This window comes from Papilio machaon, chromosome 4, assembly GCF_912999745.1.
Source record: "Papilio machaon chromosome 4, ilPapMach1.1, whole genome shotgun sequence".
Classification (NCBI taxonomy): domain Eukaryota; kingdom Metazoa; phylum Arthropoda; class Insecta; order Lepidoptera; family Papilionidae; genus Papilio; species Papilio machaon.
Window position 1 is genome coordinate 5,062,567 of NC_059989.1, and position 23,247 is coordinate 5,085,813.

A 23,247-nucleotide genomic window follows, 5' to 3' on the forward strand; every position below is an offset into this window, starting at 1 on the left:
TAAACTTTATTTATTTTTTACAAATTAGTTAAATTATCTATTGGGCGTTTAATGTCCTTACAAACTTAGGTATCAAATAATAAAACGTACACGTAATAAAACGATGTATACACATCTTTGAAACGTGATCGTGAATGTTAATAATATTGTTCGAGTTTCTTCCATAGTACTGTTTAGATTTGCACCTCAACCAGTCTAACCTTAAACACAAATAAACAGTTATAATTTAGACCATATGGGTTTCTAATAGATTTATAACCTAAAGATAACCTATAGAGTGTTTCATACAAGTTTGACTTCAAACCGAGAGTCGATTTTCGAAATGTCATTTTGTACTGCAAATGAATACACTGAGGGAATTTACCCGAACAAAAAGTCTCCGGAGGACTTTTTCCTTTGTGTTCCGGATTATGTAGCTATAGGTTATTAATCAGCTTTTCAGTATCGAATCATATAAAACTATTACATCCCACTCATTCTCTTTGAAAAAGCAGAGACAACTATATTTTTAATATAAGTGTTTCGGCAGTGCAATTATACGGATATAGCTATTTCCGATTAAAAAACCCTCAAAACCGCAGTACATTATTGATAACATTGGTTTTTTCATTATTCGATACAATATATACTAAAAATATATTATTTTGTGAACCCTTATTAAGACTAGCTAAGCTAAATATGTAAGTATTAAACATTAAACAACCAAGAAAAACGTGTCATTTATAAATAGAAAATATGTGCATTATATATTAATTTTGTTTCATATATTTAGTCATTTTTAACATATTTTTTGTAAAATACACATTTTAATCTTTCTATGGCTATAACGAAGAGTCATAATGTCAAAACAGTCGAAATGAACACATTAAAAATAATAAATAGAAAATCATAAACCGTATTAAACTCTATACTTTCTTAACAAAAGTAGGTACAAAATCTATGGCCTTATTTATTGTTACATAGTCTTTATAGTCGAAACAATAATTTAACATAGTGCCTTTATATAAAATTATACATATATCTTTAATTAGTGTACAAAAATGCAATACAAGGAGAAAAAATGTTTCTATAGAATAGTGAATGTAAACCTTCAAAAAATTTACTATGATTTCTGTACAAATAGAAACCCTAAAAGATTTCAATAAAGTGAATTGAAAGAAAAGACAACAAAATATTGTTCAAAATAATGCGCCTGCGCAAGGGAATAGTTTTCACGAGGCGGCCGCCACGCTAGCTTTGTGCTCCTTGAACAGGAAGAAGGAACTGGCAGCATACGCCAGCGTGTTGAACATGCCAAATACCTGGAAAAATAAGATAAGGTCAATAAACTATGTCTAAAAACTTAGGGTAATAACCTAGATTAGACTCGAGCTCCGCGATGGGGACAGTTATGAGCCGGTGACAAAATAAATCACAATTTTCATAAGATATAAACCATACAATAAATACTTTTTGTTCAAGTCAAATGGAATAAAAATGTTATCTGTGAAGTAGATTTTAAGTGGAATAATTAAATATAGTCTCGCTCTGAGCAATTTTATGGTTATTAAAAGAGTCTCTCAGGAATAAGCTAAACTCAACATAACAACGGAGTACTAAGCGAAAATAAATAATAGTATGCAGAACAAGATAAATATCCGGCTCGGCCGTACAGTCACTGTCACTGTAAAAACACAGGATAATTTTATCCTATTAAGATTTTACACAATTGTGATAACCCATACAGTTTTTCACACGTCTTATCTGAGTCATTCCATTGTGGCTTTGGATTTAGTTAAATTATTTTAAATAATGGTTCCCACGTACTCTGTGAAAATATCGTCGTAATGAATAAACCATAGAACGCCACAACTATAAAGCGTTAAAGAATTTATTATATTACTTTTATAAAAAAAATAATAACTATCTAAAGAGTTCAAGACTCGGTTTTTTCAACGTGACACAAAAAGAGACTGTAATTTCTAGATAGGTTAACCTTCTAATTAAACTAAAGTCTTCTCGCCTGCTCTAAATAAAATAATAGCACGACGAAAAGAGACTAAAAGTCAAATGCATCTGCATGAAAATCACACGGGATTCGTGATAAATCTTCCCTAAAAACAAATTACATGCAAGAGTTCTCCGATGGATTAAGACTGATCGAATTGAAAAAGTTATTCAAAATTTATTTAAAATTCCAACACATTGTGGTTGATAAAATTGCCAAACTGTACAACTGCGCATACACACATCATTTGTTAACACGCAGACCGCTATCAAGCTCTCGACATCGAGTGAAAGTAACACGTATTTGTTAACACAAATGGAGTTCAAAGAAAGCGCGGATGGATGTCAGATGAATTATTTATTTAAGAAACTTTTTATCTTAAGATTTTATTAAGCTTAATATTTATAGAGAAATGTGTATATAAAAGTCTAGAAAACTATTAGTAAGATGAGATTCGAAGCAATGGACGTCATCAACCAGATATAATTCAATTGCAATTAAAGATCGTTAAAGACTCGTAAATCTAGTTATCTAGCTTGAAATGTTAATTAAAAAACCACTTGGTAGCACTTATTTGGAATGAATCAAATTGTCTATATTTTCATTATTATACTTACAGCCGCGGCAACGTTGTTCGCGTAGTGTCCGGTCACCGTCGTAAACATCACTATAAACGCGATCAGATAGAAGAACGTCTCCAAAGTCGTGCTGATCAATTCCTGGAAATTAAAAGAAAAATAAAATTCAATGTCTAATCGAAAAAAACGATGCTATTCTTATATTTACAATTAATTGCTTAATTTGTAATTATTAACATTAAATAGTATAATTATATCGCTGGCCTATATAAAAACACCGTTTTATGATTATAATTAACCGTGCCTAGCCCATACCCGTAGGAACCTACTCAATTACGATATTGTTCCGACTCCCGCGGGACTGTATACAACAAACACATCACGTGTTTCACTGAGTTTATTTTATTACAAGTTTATTTAATGTATTGACTGCCTTGGTATTGTTAGCATGAATAAATGTATCGTAGCAAAAAAAAACAGATTTATCTGATTTACGTTTACGTCTTAACTTCAACATTTTCATAATAACATGGTTTTATATCACTTTGTGCCCCTTGGTCTGTATAAGTACCAATTAATAATAGGACTAGACTTATAATCCCTTTCTGACCATATTTAATCTTCTCTAATTGTCTAATCCCAATCTCTAATTGTCAGATGTTGGTGGTTATTGGTTACTGGTTATTAATAACGCTCTAAATATCAGTGCTGTGAATTATTATTTAATCATGATTAAAATCTGTCTTTCAGAGTTCATAGAAGGATAAACAATAAAGTTGCTTTTTCTTAACAGGGTTATTAATGAAAAGAAGAAAGAAAGGGACATGCCGTCTTTATTTATCCAAACTTAATATTTAAATAACTTATTGTAAAGATTTTGTATTAAAGCTATTAATATTGTTTTATCTAAAAAAATATTGTCGGAAAGAAGTAATGTTTTATACAAGTATATTACAAACAAGTATACTTACAGATAAAACCCAATTGATGGGTAGTTTCAGTGCTTCTCTGATGCTGAGTAAGTATACAAAGCTCCACATAAGCGTGGTGATGAAGGAGGTAACGGCGACGAAGACGAACCACGCGGATGCCCATGGCGAGCCCAGCGCCATGCACAAGATGCCAATGATCTGAAACACAAGAAAAATCATAAGAACTTTGTCCATTATTAAAGAATATAGCCCATATTAATAAGAGCTTTAACACGGTTTCACCTGATCTTAGTAAGTGATCGAAAGGTTCTAGAAATTAATTTAGTAACAGTTTTCTTTTGTGCACATCTTACTTAATAATTGGTCGAAATAAAAGTAAAACATCTACTTATCATTATTTAAAAGTAGTAATAGTTGTAAATAATTTTCTCTAATCATAAATAAGTGTTCAGAACAAATGATTTCCATCAATAGATTGAAGAGCGATAGTTAGTCTAGCGGTAAATCCTCGTACCACTAGAACAACGGTGTCGGATATACTTATTCATATGTTTACCATGAACCTCTAGTATTTCTGGACATTTAAAACAAAATTATATATGACAAAAGTTAATGCTATAGTTATTATTTAAGAAATGGCTGCTCGTCAGGAAATCATCGTAGTAAATGATTATTGATATACTTTCGCTATATAAGGTATGTAAACAGTATTTACTGCTTTAAATATCATTCTGCCAAGGGAATTTCAATTGATTAATTACAAATAAAATTCTACGCTAAAATGTGGCATAAATTTAGTTCCTGTTTCTGACTATAAGTACCAAAAAAAGCTTTGACTTTTGGACACATGTAACGTTCTCTTTTTTCTTTAAAATAAACGTTAAAGCAATACTGGCATCGAAACTCACATAAATATTTTGTTTTATAAGCATGTACAAATCTTATTCTCAAGATAAAGAGTCCTCTTTCCATCATAGAATATGGTTGATCTAGGCATACGTCGGTGTGGAAGCTAGTCCCCCTTCCCTCCAGTACTTCATACCCCGTTCCCCAGCGACCGGTTTGCTGTCGCCTGCGCCTGCGCCGCGCTAAGCCGGAACGACCTACGACTACGCTGTTGCAACAACGGGCAGGTGCCAGCTGCTTGCTATACAGATACCAACAGATAACCTGACATTCTTCTACTATTGCAGAATGTAAAAGTTACTTTTCATTTCCTCTTTTAAACTATTTACCGCAAAAACAACACGGATATAGGCTGTTACAATAATATAACTTACGCCCGTGATCCAGTGGAACAAGCACAAATTACGGATTTCCATTGAGCGCGATTCTAGCATACTTCTTCTGCTTTTTCTAAATCATTAATCGTACAAGCTCGTCCTTTACGGGATCAATAATTTAATTGACAATCTTACAAACTCCAAGTTTTGTGCGGAATTTACACATAAAAACTACACATAAATTAGCACAGTGATTTTAGATTATTTATCATCTCAACGGTAAATAGATACAAAAACAAACAAGCATCGGGGTCGAAAATATATGTCATGTGAGAAGCGCAGTGCGTACAATCGGTGAAAGTGCGTGACAGCACGCCCGCCTCTACCCCGCGCACCGCGTCGCCCTGCGCCCGCGCCGCCTGCATACGTATAGGAAGCTACCATACCGAGACCTTTGTCAATGGGCCCAGACCATCCACGCTCATACACGACCCAGTCGCGCTCCAAATAACCACACGTAGCCGGATTTCCGATTCGATAACGCGACATGCGACCCATAACATATTTATATAGTAACTAGCTATATTGTATTGTATTTGTAATATCAGTAAGAAGTAAGATAGACTAATTCCAATAATAATTTGTGGTAAAAATATTTTCACGCGTTAGACATTACACGTTAGTGCCATTTGACCGTGAAAGTTAAAGAAAGTTTGATAATTTGATACTTAAATTATACTGACCGACATTCAATGTTTATCACTTTTAGCTGAAGACACTTTTCAGACAGACATACTTGACTTTCAAAATTAATTTTATTTTTTTATCATGTTTTCAATAATTTGCCGACATCTTTTATATAAATCTCAAATAAAATTTATTGTGTTCTTTAAACCTTATATTAATACATGTTCAACAAAGTACATTATATCAACTAAACAACCATACAATACGTTCCAGCGGGAATAACATTAATTTAATCAAGACCCTTTTTTACACAACACATGCGTATATGTATTTTATTAACATCAAATCTCTAAGGCTTTTGTAACAAAGCTCTATTGGCTTTACCTAACTTTTTTTTTTAATTTATAATTAGTACAAGTTGATGCAATTGATCTTTTCACTACCAATATCATGTAGATATGTTTACATTTATACAACGGAGACACCACACGTCTTAACTACGACTTACAAACGGTCACGTGGCCTTGGATAAAGTAATTGTTTTAACAATAGAGGCTAATCCGTTTGCTTGTCATACGACTGCCGCCATTTTGTCGAGAGGCAAACGTAATTTTTTTATGTTTTTTACTATTTTATAAGATGAATGGACTTGTATTTCTAGATAGTAAATAAATATACTATAACAATAACATTTAAACCACTTGCTTTTAAATAAATAACAGTTTTGTACAAATGTAAATGAAACTAAACATCCGTGCTATATTTATCACCACATTTATCAGCAGACCTTTATTTGTGTAATGCTTAACTTGATATCAAAACTAGCTGTCGCCTGTCACTGCGTCCGCGGGACATTAAAAAAAACTTAATTACACATGTTCTATCCTTATCCCTGACAAATTTCATCCAGATCCGTTGACGCGTTATGGAAATAAGTTCAAACAAACCCATCCATTTAAAGATTCGCATTTATAATATTAGTAAGAAAGATAATATTTATACCACGTTGCAAGTGCGTCGCCAGCCGATGATCAAGGGGCTCTCTCTACTCTCTAGTGGTAAAAACAGACTAGCCGTTTTCGAGTTATCTATATGTGTAATAAAACCTATTCATTTTTATATAATTATAAATATATAATTTAAAATATCACTTTAAAAAAAAATATTAAATTTGGAGAGAATATGAATCCTAATACATCAGGATGCTCAGTAAAAGTCTCGTTACACTTTCACGGGCGATAAAAAATGGGGTCAGTAGACAAGTTCGTAGTAGATAAGCTGCGAAGCACACTCGCCATCGATCTATCGAAAACCTGTTCATTGACCCGTCTTAAAGCAATGATAGCTGCGACTAAATGTGACGTGCGGACTTAATAGCGAATTACTTTTTGATTCTTATTTATTTAGCAGCTATAAAATTTTTATTATGAATACAACTAAATAACTACATAATAAATTGCCCGTAGGCCTGATATTTTGGGAAGACTTTTCGTTGTACGTTTTGTTTAAAAAAAAATTGATGTTATGTTTGTACTACATTAAAACTACGTAGAGCATTAAGGTAACCATGTGCTTCAAAAATGTTTACGAAATATTTACAAAGTAACTATTGGAATATATACGGATAAACATTACAAGGATATCCCGTATTCGTGATTACGCATAAAGATCCAACAAGGCGGATGTTAAAAAATGTATTATCCGCTTGATCAGTTTACAATTATGATAGTGCGAGGTGCGAGCGATTTCATTTACTTATAAAAACCATCCGGTCTAATTTGAAAAAGTCAGGTCCTATATGTGGATATTTCTGTATTCGTATATACTGTAGTATTTTGTAATAATGTTTCTGTAACCCGTAACATGTTTCCTCAATGGAAACACACATTTCACATGAACATTAAAAAAAAATGTTAAGATAAGTTGCTAGGCTTTAAAATTATATGGGGAATGGTGAATAAGACATGAAAAATAGGTAACAGTATACGCAGATTATTATATACAATAGAATTAAAAATTTAAATACAAACAATTGATTTTTATTATTCTTTCAGAGAAAAACACCAGTGCATATCGTCTGTACAAAAGTGTATAACAATAACAATGTTATCAAAGTGCATTATCATATTTTTATCTGAAGTTCAAGCAACTGTTAGACATCGATTACAAAGACTTCTTTTTCTTTTCAAAACTGATTTGTCATTGACACAGAGCCATGACACAGATGACGTATTTGCAGATCTTTTCATTTCTTTTAGATAAAAGTCTCAAATATCTTTTCATTCGTTGTAATTTATTTAAAATGTTTTTTTACATTATGTCGATAACATATTAAAGAAAAATACCAAGTTTGTAGGTTAAGTACTCATTGATAACGATAAGCGAATTTCATCATTATTACTTTTTCCGAAAATTTCGTTACATATTTTTACATATATATGTATATTATACATATTATATTAAGTAAATAACATTTATTACATTAACAATGAATATATATCTAACATTGAATCTTTGTTTCATTGTTACATAGTTAATGTACAAATATCGATTTAAGCTGTAATAATAACCCCATGCAAGGTCACTCGTGTGTTGAACGAAGCGATATAATTTATTTCAAAGAAATATTCCTTGCCTTCATTTGTATATCATAACATATTTATTTAAATGTGGAATATTAAAACAAAAATACGTAGGTGGATAATGTTTTCGCGAGATTATATTCATAAAGGAATAAACCGAAAAATGACTCATAAGTCATTTTTCGGTTTATTCCTTTCTAGCTACCGCCCGCTACTACCTATCCGCGCGAAATTAAAAAAAAAACTTAATAAATAGCCTATGTGTTCTTCCAGACTTTGTTACTACATGTATGCAAATTTCATCAAGATCCGTAGAGCCGATACCTTCAAAGAAACATCCATTCATCCATCTTTTCAATTTTAAATTTCAACTTTCGCATTTATAATATTAGTAAGATTGCATTATTTCGACCGTATTAAACGTTGATATATCATTCACTTTCAACCATATAAGTGAATGTATGAACATTCACCAGCCCATGACAGTTACGTCTGCACACATAAGTTTCTTTACCGGCTTTTTGTAATACGAGTAATATACACAAGAAAGTTATTACTCACTTTACTTGCCTGATTACTTCGATAAATAATAGATAATGTTCCAAGTAACGATATAGAAAACAATATACATACATTAGGCACCATTTATGGTACAGTTATATGCGGCTATACTTTTATAATCTACATGCGATCCTTTTGTAATTGAAAACGAAGCTATTGAATTAATACTTACTAGCTTTGAGCGTGACTATATTTGCTTTAAGTTCAAAGACCTTAAATCCGAATAAAGAAAGCTTGTTATGATCATTGATAAGATTTAGTTTATAATATACGTTTTTATGAACAACAATTAAGTTTAAATGAGTTTCAAATGCTCTAAATTCAAGCAATTTACATAACGAGTTGACGTCATTTTTACAACTTTACGTTTTCCTCGCAATTCGGCATTACTATAGTGTAGCACTTTCTTTTTTGTTCTCGATTTACGTACCGTTGCTGTAATAATAAGAAATTTTGCAACTTTAAATAACCAGTAGTTAACACAGATATATGTAACATTTAAATATCAAGCTATTTCCAAAAAGTATATGATATTAAAAAGTATACATTAATTTCTGAAAACGAAAATAATATTTACGATGCTTTATTTTAACTTGCTGCTGAGGTCGTCATAAAATATACTCATCACTAGCAATTTTGACGAAATGCTTCCAAACAAAGATTTGTTTATATGACTATATTTTATTTGATCCATCTTTCATTACTTTTAAAAAACAAACTTCAAAGCCATAAAAATCATTTTAAACAGAGCTGATCCAAACGGTGATGTGATAAATGGAACTGATGAAGATAAAATATTACAATGTATTTTACAAAGCTGTTAACGTTGTCTTCCTGTTAGTCCAACTACAAAAATTAACTACATGAGAAGTTACATCGTATAGTTAAGTGTAATTACGACATAGAATTAACTCGACTTACTAATAGGATAAGTAGCTCAATAAGGCCTATTTGAGTGGTGTTGCAAGTCAAGGGTCGAAGTCGGAGGTCGCACACGAATCTTACGAATGACGTGGTCCCTCTGGCATACAGAGCATCATTTAATTACGACAATCAACGTTGAAGACGGGAAAGAGAAATTATTGTATAGAACTATTACCGCTTATGCGTTTGTCGACCTAACGACACTAGTAAATTGTACTATGGTTAATGTTATGTTTGTATAACTAGAAAGACTTCCATATAAAATCAATCTAACACAATTTAGGAAAAGATAGCAAAAGCGTGCAATTATTTGTCGATATTTTTCGGTGGCAGAAACATATTTTTCCACAATTTACATTATAATTCTTAGATAAATTGCATTTCGATATCATTGGCAACTTTTATCTGTCAATAATATTTACAACGAACCAATTTTAATCTACTTAACGTTGATATTAAAAACGTGACCGTTATTTTATTTGTTATTCCCCTGACCCGTTTTCCCAGCGGAGCATCACGAAACTAGCAAAGCGTAGAACAAGAGGAGCGCCTGCCCGAAATAACCGACTGTTTGAGACAGCGAACAAATATAAACGCGGAATAAAAAGACGTGACATGATCTGCGTTAATGCTTTCCGATATTATTCCGACGACCCGGTATAAATTGCAAACGTTCGAACTTTTCTTACGAGAACGTCGACGTAATTCGACACTAGACTTTTCTCCGATGTTATTAAAATAAAAGTCTACCAGACAAGTAAACGAACAATAATAAACAATTTATGGATAATATGTGAAAGATATATTTTTATGATAAATTCAAATGCCATGCTTCATCCCCAATTTTTTCGGACTCCATTCAAAGATTTACACTAAGGACTTACATTAAAGATAAGCAACGCATCTGGGATTTCGCATGTCTATATGCAGCAGCAGTTTTAGCGTATTCATGTAGCCGCTTGCTCGTTTACTACCTTATGTTATAAAAAAACATAGATATTTATAAAAAGTACAAGTTTTTTTAACTTAAACGTCAACGAGCGCTCCTACAAACTTTATTTTGGTACAGAAAATTGCATAAGACAATTGCTTTAACGCACATTATATTTTTATTCAGGCATACGTTACAGTGTCGCTTTTATTACATCTTCGCTAATCATTTAACCTTGGGCCAACCATAGTTCCGTACACCGTGATAACAAATAAAATATGCAATATTGGTTTTGAATTTGTACGTACTTGATAGGTATTGCGGCTTTTTACTTTTTAAAGTTATTTCATACCTAAATTTAATTGACGTTCTAACATTTTGTTAACGTCTTTGGAAAGAAAAATATTTTCGGGCACTTGAACAGTAATGATGAAGAGATGAATATACGCGGTTGAATTACTTTTATTTCTTGTTTTAATATAAGTCATCGTCATCATCATCATAATCAGCCTGAGTTCGTCCACTGCTGCTAATATAAGTACACAAAGAATATTAATGTAAGTAGCTCGTAATTCAGATTGAACCGCAATAGTCTTTAGGCAGCAATGGAATGTAGAAGGGCCGCATTGAATACACTTCAGTGACGCAACACTCCTTGACTATACCAGCCATTAGGTAAAACACGTCTTGGTGTATTCGTTAAAATATCCACAAGCACACAAAGCTGTGTGGCTATTCGCGTGTGCTCAACTGCCCAACTGTGTCGCAAAACGCAACACAATACGCGACGTTAAGGTTTCGACACAGCGCTTTGTTTTCGTAATAACTCCGTGAAGTATGAATAACTCCGCAACGCAAATGAAACTGAAATATTACACATTGCCTACAAATCACGATATGGAAACTTTATTCAATATATTATTTATTGTTTTCTCTTAATATATATCTTATTTGTAAAACACAAGTATCTTACCGTCGTCGTAAGTAAAAATATAAATTTCTATTCATTGTATTCTTTCTTGTTTAAGTAAATTATTACGTTGCCAAACAATAACTATCAGATAAGTTTGAGAAATTGAATCTTAACCTTGGCAATGCTGAGCGATACTCTCGGAATTACCTTGAAGAACGGTTATGTCCAGTAAACGATAGTAAAAATCTAAATAACGATTTCTCTATTTTCTTATAAACAGTAAAGATACGTCAGATAACATAGCCAATGAAAATTTCTGTTCTCGTAAATTAATTTGAAGAAATTCACAAAAAAATATTACATGATACACCGTTTCTTTTATCTTTTAATCATTAACAATTTCTCTTTAATAATAATCTGCAGATTTATTAACAGCTAAATTAAGGTGACGTCAATCAATTTATTATGCAAATCTTTTGCTTGATAATTCTAAAAATACTAAACTAATACAAAAAAACTTACGACCGCAACTACGGAAAAATTGTCTTCGACTTACCGTTTAGCGATTTAATGACTTTACAAACATGTAAACAGAATGTTGTTTGGATATCGAGCAAGTGAAATGATGGGGAAACGACAGGCCGTGCTGGTAACAACGCTGGCCGGCTGGCCGGGCCTTACACCGCCTTACCCGGACAGACGACTACTTTCATTTCAACGCCAGCTTTCACCCGACCTCGCGTTCAAATAAAACTTTACGTTTGCTAAATTTTAATTACTTATTATCGAGCTCCGATATTCATAAACAGTACGATTCGTTTACAGATTTATAATTTTGTTTTTAATTGAAATAGAAAGCATCATCATGAACGAATGCTATATATGGAAATTTTGATATACAGAGCTTTAACATTGTTGAGTCATGGTTAATTTAAATTGTCTGAAAACAACTGCATTTCTCTTAATTATAAACGAAAGAAAGTTGTGCCTTCAAATTGCCGAGTTGATCTACAGTTTGTCAACGTAATATGAAACTTCGAAAAGTAATCCATATATATTTACATATCCAGCATTTTAAGATCAGGTTCATTGAACCTTCATCAATCTGTGTAGAGAATTCATTTCTTTATCTATATGTATATATCTACCAAATATTAATGATTACCAATGATAAAAAATATCTATTGAATAATTTATTTAAAATAATATGTGCTAACATTACGATAAACAAAAAGTGAAAAAGAGAAAGTAAATTGATTACCGCAATTGTAAAGAAAATTTAAAAAGCGAAAAATTAAGCTTGCCAAATCTAATATCACACTTTGAAAACCACCTTAATTTTAAATAAATTACATTTATATTATGCTTTAACTATTTCACGCATGACATCTTTTCATAGTTTTATTTTGAAGCAAATATCAAGATAACGATGCACATATTCCCATTTCGAAAGTAAATAGTAAATCTCGGTCGCACAGTCCTTATCTTAAACCATCGTTAGAATTGAACTGAAACAATTGACGTTGCACTAAACGCGTATGAACGCACATTTCTAGATAAACACAATCGCTGAAAACAATTATGGGAACAACGGTAATTTAAACCCTTTGTAATACTGCACCTGTCTACCTTCCAAGAATAAATATTTTATAACTTATTCTACACATATACCAGTTTCTAACCATGGGTTGACACTGAAACTTTCAAATAAAAACATATTTTCATGTTAACCTCTGAAAAAAGGCTAATAACTCTTTATTGCATCCGGAACGTTTCTTTAGAGGAAAGTACGGTACAAATAACTTCAATTAGAGACAAAATGAAATTATCAAATCTCACAAAAAAATGTTGTTCAGATCTTGAAACTAATCTATTCGATGAAGAACCGGTATACATTTAAGAAGCAAACATTGTAGCAAGTAACTGTTTATTTTGATTTAAAAAATAAAAGTTATTAGTACAAGATGACTGAGAACGAACTCATCAATGGATTGCATCTTTAGTCGGTCGCTTAGCTGTAAGAACATCACTTACTGTAACTACAAGCGAACGGTAAGCAATCAAGATTAAACTAGCGCTACCTAACAAGTTGCATTCTCAGCAAAATTGAAAAGGCCTACATAAAGCGAGGTTATATTATAACATTCCATTCGATTTGATAGTTTGTAATATAAATCGTTACCTAAATACATCATAAAGTTATTTCCAATTATTTAGCGTAATTTTAGCAAGAAATGATTTTTAATTGCCTCTATCATGCATGCAGCATGCGGAAACTGCAGCTACATTATCTTGCTGACAATGTTATAGCTTATCGATGTAAAAAAACTTAGTAAGTTGCTTATGTGTTTTAGCAGACTATAATCTACATATGTTCCAAGTTCTGGAGATACCTTCTAACAAATATCCATCCATCCATACATTCAAACTTTCAAATTTATAATATTAGTAAGATATAGTTTCCGTATTAAGTGGTAAGATAAATCACGTCTTTTACAATAAGTACAACATTGAACAGTCTTTTCTATAAAGTTATTTACTCAAACAATGTCGATCTGAGATCCCATTGTTGTATCAAGGGCGAACTCGCGACGTTAGACAAATGTTTTTTGTACTTACTAATTACATCCTCAGTGCAGAGTCTATTAGAACCGGTATTAAATTAATGGTTAAGTGTTCAACTTAGTATAACTTTGACATTAGTTGAGCCAATTCTCGGTCAACCTGTGATAATACACAAGTATCCAAGTTTGGATTTTTTATATACAAAGAGAACTACAATATTGCAGAAGTTTTTGAGGACAAAACTACATTTCCATAGTAATAAATTAAGTTAACAATTTAATACTAAGGAAGTAAAATACATCGTGTTTGAAAGTGGAACTGCACCATATGTGTCATACAATACACAAGATTGTCATGATCCTACGAAAACGTGACGTAATACAAACGTCCTTGACTAAGTTATGCATACCTACGAGTTACAAGCACAAGGCAAGGCGCGCGGCATTACGAGATGTATTTTATTTGTTCACAGATATTTATAGCAGACTACTTTATTCATCATAATTGCAAGTATTCAATCAAGTAATTTCGATAGCTAATTAATTCATAATAAAAACACTTGCACCTATGTCGCTAAAATGAATGACGAAGCATAGTTATGATTCATTTTTATGAGAATTCAATCATTGCCATATTAAGTCTTATGTAGGTGGCTACTAAGTAGGTAGACGTGTCATTTTGAATTATTTAAGAGTTCCTTTTACGAAATTACTACCTGTATTATCAAAATTTATTTAGTTTGTTACGTTAAACTTAATTCTCGTTAGTTTTACTTGCCAGGAATAAATAAGATGGTTTAAGGAACATGATTTCGTGAACCATTTTTTTATAACATGAGAATCATCTGGAGTTGAGTACTACTACTACATAATGTTTTTATCGCTCTGCTAGATGGCTGGATCCATCAAAAGTAACAAAATCCTATGAACATTTTCTTATTTAACCGTAGTGACCTTTGAGTACAGCGATCAATAATAATTTTGCCGTCGAAATTAACTCGCATTTAGCCTGCCTTTTTATACGACTGATGTAATCAGATTTCTTTAACCTTACCGTGGATTACTCATCGGTTAAATGTGCCCTTTGAGGTGGTGTGTCGTCACGGTTATTCTTATACGAATAAGTAAACAAATATGCCAAGCGAAAACAACTAAATGTGGAACGAACCATATCATTTTTTAAATTCATTACAGTTGTCATAACATTGCAAGTACGTTTACATAGAAATATTGATACGTAATATTTATATGCCTAAAAAACTGTTTAGCAACAAGTTTTAGTCGAATGACTTTTTTTAATTCCATGACGTACGTAACGTGTCGTCCTTCACTTCATACTTGGCTTTTTAGTAAAAAAAAATGACATAAGACCAACTTTGGAAAACTGTTGTGTTTTTTAATTTATTACAGTCCCGGCGTTAGGGTCAAACACATATGCGAATTACGCAGTCTCACAACTCTGTTAATCCCTCTCTCCTAAAGACAAGACATAAAATCAGTTACTGATCACTTATTATGTTTTTATTATGTTTAAATACAAATAGTTAAACACTTATGCATAAATTAACCACCAATTGTGCGCGCGTTTCTATTATCTTCAAGCCACTCCTTGACAAATGCCTTCGAAATACTTTGTAAAACTGGTCTGTAGCCACTCAAAGGATTGCTAAGGTCGCATAGAACATTGAATTCTAAGGGAAAAAAATATTTATTCCACTTTTGTTCTTGAAACATAGGATGTACTTTCACATCTTGAATGTTGATATCTTTATAAAATCAGCAGGAAGACGTAACAATGAAAAGACCCAAGATCGGCGAGAGTGGCGGCAATTAGAACCAGTTCTGCAGAACGCAACTGAAACTTTTTAAATGTATGTATAATATAGTAGATGAAGAGATAATCTTGGTTAAAAATACATTTGGGTAAAATTACGTCTTGAAAGTGCCACTATTACGGTTAGTTCTACAGAGAGTCAAATTTTTACGATAGCAGACGTCGAAAAGAAGCTATTTCATCATAAAAACTGAACAGTGTGCAGGACAGTCGGAACTAAGGTCCGGTAATAATTATGAGGTTAATTAATCGTTATGTAATTAAGTACACTATAAAAGCCTATGCAAACATTCCTTACATTTTGTAACATAAATCGTATACGTTAAAACATTAATTCATATTAGGTAATTAAATATTTAAAAATGCATTTTATCAGTGAATTCTATTATTTTTTGTAATGTTATTAAATTACAGACAGCAATTTTACATTCAAAGATTGTTAAGATTATTCCTTAGATATTTAGAGATTTTATTTTATTTACTTATATAGAACGTTAATACTTCTACAAGGTGAAGTATTATTTGTTATGCTAAACGATATGTCAGAAAGGAATATTTAAATTACACTTGCAACAAAGATAATTGCATAAAAACGTAACTTTAAACTACGTTCACTTTTAAACTAATTTTCGGTTCCCTGTAGTAAAAGTTGACAAAAAAAAATATTCGTATGTACAAGAAAGTTTTAATGTTATTTTATTGCGATAGCTCGATAAACGGTACACAGTATTTTGTGTACACCGGTTTCCTGTGCATTATACGTTTCATTGTACATGCCCCGGCACTTAATAGCTTTAAATCAGGAATCCCAAGGATATTTCGACACCTGGCTGGGGGATATTCCATTACTTTCTACCGAAATTTACAGAGAAGAATTGATCAACAGAATATTGTTTTGATTAGATTTTCGCAATATTGTAGGAAATATAACACGATAAATATACATAATACGATATTGTAATATTTTTATTAATATTAGGCCATTAACTCCGCCCGTTTTTTTGTTCGAAAATCTTTCCTACGACTAGGGATTGCAATCCGGCGTCATTTTCAGTCCGGCCGGATACGACCGGATTCCCATCAATCCGGCCGGATCCGACCGGATCCGACCGGATTGATTAAATCAAGATGATTTTCGCTTTTTAGTTCAAAATAAGTTAGTTAATCAAGTGTCACTGCACTTATACTCGTATGTAGGTAGTTTATTAAAAATAAATCACAAATATATAAAATCGACTTTATTTCTTAACCAATGTTAAGACAAATAGACAACAAGAAAACAATTAAAATTTAGTAGTACAACTTACGATAAATAATTATTTTAAGTAATAATTGTAAAAAAATATAAGTATTAAAAGAAAATCAATATTGATTTTGAAAATAAGATCGTAGAAAACAAATATTGTTAATTGTGTCATCAGCTAAACGACTTCTAATAGAGCTGCAAATATATACGCACAACGCATTTAAAGTACCTACTCATGCAACAACTATATTATTTTCCCACAAACTGCTAGCACCGGATCCGGTTTTCGGATCCGGTATATTGGTACCGGATCCGGTAACCATTAAATGATGCCGGATCCGCCGGATTACCGGATCCGTTTTTCCGGATTGCAATCCCTACCTACGACATTATTATCGGAATAATCTATTCTATGTAATCTTGTGTCGTGTCAATTCAAGGTCAAGTGGTTTTAGTTGATATTCGAATGATTCAGTTATTGGCTTGTATGAGTAATAAAGTCTTTCTGCATGATTTAAGATCTGACAACATATTAAAACTGTAAATTTTATAACTACTGTTGGATCTATATCAAGGTACTCAGCAAACTAAAAGTTCATGACCGTTTAATCTTAAATGTTAACCTCATGGACTATATAGATTTTTTCAACGGTGATATACACAAAATTCATCACTACGACGGTTATAAATGCAATTTAGCATCCTACGCACCTATATCTGTTATAGAACAAATCTCATTGTTTGTAAACATCAACTGCTTTCATTAAACAAATGTGACAAGGATGATTATGTCACTGACTAATGTCGAAATTAGTCTATTTCACTAAGCTTATTATAAATCTGAAAATAAATAGTAAACTTAACAAAGCATAATTTCTCGTGTCATGTTTCGGTGGTTTGGAAATTGTCAACTTATATTGTCGACGACGTGTAACAAAAATAACAAAAATGAGTTTATCATGGAATAAAAGTTTTAAAATGGACTAGACGGATTGTAAATGATTCGATCAGTTAACAATTTGCTGTCTTTTCATATGTCTAGTAATATTATAAACTGATGAACTTTACAGTCGTTCGGTAACGTAACGTACAAACACATCAGTTCCTCAGTCGTCCTCGAACACAAACTCCTACATGTCAAATACCTGTTATGTAGCAGGTACAAATAGATAAGTATGTTAATGGACCACTAATAGTTAAAATACTTAATACTGATACTCGAGTCTACATTCCGTTGTCATTAAAATGTTATTATACACCTCAATAATGCACTGTTTTTAAGAAAAATATAATAGTATTAATTTAAAATGAATACGTAATTTGGTGCCTACGTCAACTAAGCCAGTATCGGTCAAATCATTAAATACTAAACACTATCCAACATAAGAGTTGAAGCCGTTCAAAAAGTGCATGATTATGGCTGTACCATAAAATATTAATAAGTTCGTTGTCACCGATTACCTAGCAGTCCACATACGAAAATTAAACGTAGTGGCACTAACTTTGTTAAGGTAACAAGTATCCAGAATTACATACATAAACGTTTTGTGCGATGTTAATTTACAAATTTGCGTAGGCTGTGTTGTTCTTCCTAGCTGCACAGATCCCACCGCTTGGTGAGACTGTCTACTGACCTCCATGGCGTCAAAAAGCTTTCCCAGCAATAAACGACAGCACAAACGACCTCAATAACTCTCATACACGTATACACATTCAGCCACCTAGTGTGTACACGGCAAAATTTAACGACATAACGCTCTCTCATAACTTCTGCAGACATTAACTTCATAACACAGACTTTAATTTACCCAATGAAATCATACAAGGTTTCTGTGCAGTTAAATTTAAGTCTTATGTCATGTTTTAATAATAACAATTTCAGTAAAGTAGACGCACTTTTATTGGCAAATACGGATTTAGTAGCTTGAAAGCATTTTGCGTTTTTATCTAATGGCGAAGGTAATTGATGGAAAATTTTGAAAGTTTCATGAAAATAAAGAATTTTTTTTATTACATTCAAATAAGACTCACCAATTGGACGATCTTTAACAATCCCGGTGGTGCTTTAAAGTAATCTAAGTTAATTTTGATCCAGTCTAGCGGCCCGCCCTGCTGCTGCGGCGGCGGCGCTTGCTGCGGGGAGGGCTTGTTTGGGTCTACGGTCACCACTGTCTCGGGAGCCATCATCCTTTATAATATGTCCTTGAAGGGAGCGAAAAAACGAAAGGTTCTAGACGTTAAAAACACGAACACTGTCACTAGAAACTTAGTGCACTAATGGCCCGTAACACATTTTTGTCCGGCGAGCGAGCTAGCGTCGTGTACGTGTCGAGCGACAACCGACGAGTGTAGCGGAGTCGGAGTGGCGCGGGCGCGGAATGAGATTCAGAATGGAAGCCGGGCCGGGGCCGACCGAGCCACGAACGCGCGCCACGCAGCCCAGTGACGCCCGCTGACGGCATTTTATTTTAGTTGTTAGGTTCGAGACATTAATGGGACGGCTGTTAAAACAAACTTATTTTTGACTAATTATTAATCAATAGATATTGCTGAAAACAATTACCTAATTTACTTTAAAGACTAATTATGTCATGGTAGCATTAGATGGTACATATTATGCAATTTAAATAACCAGAACAAATTAACTTGTCAGAATTGTATCTTCAAAGGTTTTTTTTGTATATATTAATGTATAACATTTTCTGACACAATATCTATGGTAAAATTCTGCCTGCTTACTATGACCTAATTGATTTAATAGAATAATGCTGACTCGGCGAAAGAGAAAGCAGAACTTACTATCCATGAATCTTTACCAGCATTTTGAGTAGGTAAGTGTTGACACCTTTCCACCAAACAAACAGCAAACGGTACCTCTGTGCCTGAATATTATAACTAAGGTGTTTCAAACGTTACGGTGTCTGAAAGGGTGATTAAGAATTGCGATTTGAAAGGGGTAGTTGTGACCTCCCCCCATGTGCCTTAGTCCTCCTCAAGGTTTCAGAATGTTAAATAGTACAAAGCATTACATACATTTACAGTTTTTATTTGTTGAAATTGTTGACTTGTTCTGGTGTAAAGCTGGTTAAAAACTTAATTAGACTTATATTGGAGTTCTATTATGAATACGTTACAGTTTAAGTTAATGTTATTTTAATATGTATAAGTTTTAAATTATTTTGAGTGAACGGAGCCTTTCAAATTATAAATTCTATAAATGAGTCTATTGACACTGATCACTTAACCGCATAGTAACGGCTTGAACGTCGCCAGCCGATGATCTAGGCTAGGTTTAGGGGGGGGGGGGGGGCAGCATTAATATATCGTCTTATCCGAAGTAGTTTTTGTATCTATTTTTCATTTCTCTAGGAGGGCAGCTGCCCCTCCCTACCCCACCCTGGCGCCGTCCATGAGTAACAGTATAGCATTTGCTTACTTTCATAGTACAGCCCAACACGAAACAATGAACAATTTTTTTTTTTAAATCATGTGGAATACATAAATATGTAAAGATTTGATAATGACCTTGTCTATTTTAAACGACGCAGCGATTAACGCTTCAACATAATATGCTTGATGTTAGTGATGTTGAAGATACGAAATTATTTTCACTGCTCAAAATCCGACGAAACTCAACATTTATTATACATAAGATTTTGTTCTATCTAGTTAAAGTAGATTAAATAATAACCACTTTTTTCAGCCTCATCATTATCTAGATTATTGGATTGTCCATTTTAGTGTTCCAAACAAGTTTTTGTTCAATGGAGGCGTAGACCGACAATGTCTGTTCCCGTGGGTGTTTATATAGGTAGGCGAGCCTACCTATATATGTTAACGACATTACCTTATGAAATACATATTTAACTTTCAAATATTACCAACAGAGTATATTGCACAAATATTATACGATCTAAATTCACTTGATTCTTAATTCACTTTATTTCTAATAAAGATGTAATATTAAGTGATTAATACGACGTTAGTTGCATACGATATAAATTAAGCAGGCGAAGGACATTACTGACCAAAATTGCTGAACACATATTACAGTCTGCTTCGTTATTCTTAAATTGCTTGCGCAACATATGATGTCATGTGTATTCAGGAAGACTACGATAAAGTCACGTCAATAGTTTATTCAATGTAATCATGCAATGTATGCATTATTTTTAAAAAAATTCCTGAAACATCATCGAGATTGATGACAACTTTTTTAATTTGTTTCTTTTGATGACACGGGCGATACTTAAGATATATTGATGAAACATTTTTACCTTTTCTTTTTAATCAAAAGGCATTCTATTTTAGGGGTAGCTTAAGATATGTACTCTTTTCGGCTGATGAGTCGTTATTTAACATCAATCTTCTAGCGAATTATCATATTTATTTTTGTACTTAATGAAGTGAGTTTGCTAAAGTAAAATTAACTAACAGCAAGAGTATTTTATTCATGTTCTAAATACCTTATTTACAAAGAGATTTAATCACCAATCGGGAATCGTTTATATCTGTGACAAAGCGACTTTATAATTTTTTTATCAAACCAAGCCAACCAGGTATAAGTAGACAATAGGCTGTAATCGGGAACACAGTGCAATTATAACGGTTGCTTCAAACGTTACTCGTATACACCCACTAACAGTTGTTCAGCAGTAAAACAACGCTCAATAATGCGCTCCCTCACACCGTCACCAATAGAATTACGTGAAAATGATTATTTACAGTATACAGGTTTTTCAAATCCGTTATGGTGAACTGATTCTGTGACATTCATGAAGATTATTCTCTTTCTGCTAAAAATAAGTGTAATAATCCTAATGATTGCATATATATATATATATATATATATATATATATATATATATATATATATATATATATATATATATGCAATCATTAGGATTATTACTATATATATATATATATATATATTAGGATATTTTGCATGATCAAGGTTCACACCACATTAAATTCAGCTTTCGAAGTAAAAATTTTAGTCTTGATCTCCAATTCCTACAAAAATAATTATAGTAGTTATTAACACAGTCGAGCCTCGATAAGAGTCATTGCCTGGTCCCACAGGGCGACCTCCATAAGTGAGAAATCCGGGTTACAGAGAAACCTCTAAGCGAGAAAACAATCGCGGTCCCTTGGACTCTCGCTTATCCAGGTTCGACTGTATTTCTACCATTGTAAGGTCATCAGAGACGATATGAAAATTACATAGGTGCCTAATACGTTACTTAATAACTTTAAAAAAAAGACGCGCAAGAAACAAGACTACCTGTCTGCAATGGTATGGTAATTTTCATAATGTCCCTTTCCAACCCTCTTTTATTACACTACCTGTTGCCCACAGATTTGTCCATTGTTATTTATCTCGATGAAAATATCTGCAATTCATTTCCGAATCTAATTATTCGAATAGCATGTATGTGGGGAACATAAATAACATTGCTATAGCAGGCAATATCTTAAAAGCTTTTATGGATTAAAATGGACAAAAATCAATGGAATCAAAAATACTATTAGTCATGATTTCTCATAAAACTTCGCTTAATACACATATCAACATTAGCTATTACTTTATATCGATGGGTCCCATGTATATGGGCCTAAGTAACAAATTGATGATTTTTACTTTTTTATGTTAAAAGCTATGTCTTAGTATAGTTAACAACATTTACTAAACACAAATACACATTTACAAGTGTACACGTGTTTTTGTTGAAGTAGAAGGGCCTATCATTTCCTATATGGTTGAAACTTTGAGAGCCTCTCCTGAAAAATTGTCAATTTGCACATTGGTCCTTATTAGTAGGAGCCATCGATATAGTACATTTTACGAAATAAATTCATTTGCATTATAAATCTTGTAATAAAAATAGTATCTTACTGATTTTATAAATGCGAAAGTTTAGAAGAATTGAATGAATGTTTGTTATAACTTATCTCCAAAATGGTTTAATTTAGATGGTATTTGACACACATAGAACATAGTCTGAAAGAATTCATTAGTCATGGGCAAAATAGTCATTTTATAAAGAGAAAGAAAAATATTTAATGTGATGAATCTTAATGGTAGTGCATTTTACATTTTGAAAAGTGCAATATTGCATTTAACGAGTAAGGGGGTCGTTTTTTAATATAAATTGAAAAACATTGCTATTGCCTTTATTTGGATCACTTGTCGCCATGGCTTAATGAGCGACAAAGAAACATAACTGTATGCTTATGTATTGTCCTGTTCTTCAGCAAGCAGAATGATAAATAAAACTAAGC

The 23,247-nt window shown here is 32.5% G+C and overlaps 1 protein-coding gene across 1 annotated transcript; it reads right to left on the bottom strand.

The window, feature by feature from the left end:
- Positions 1-1,010: 1,010 nt before the first annotated feature.
- LOC106710740 (CKLF-like MARVEL transmembrane domain-containing protein 4) lies at positions 1,011-19,358 on the bottom strand. The gene is made up of 4 exons (XM_014502899.2): positions 18,994-19,358; positions 3,537-3,695; positions 2,605-2,706; positions 1,011-1,301 (listed from the first exon to the last, which is right to left on the bottom strand). The coding sequence occupies exons 1-4, from the start codon at positions 19,147-19,149 to the stop codon at positions 1,212-1,214; spliced, it is 507 nt and encodes a 168-aa protein (XP_014358385.1). The 5' UTR covers positions 19,150-19,358; the 3' UTR covers positions 1,011-1,211.
- Between the last annotated feature and the right edge of the window lie 3,889 nt (positions 19,359-23,247).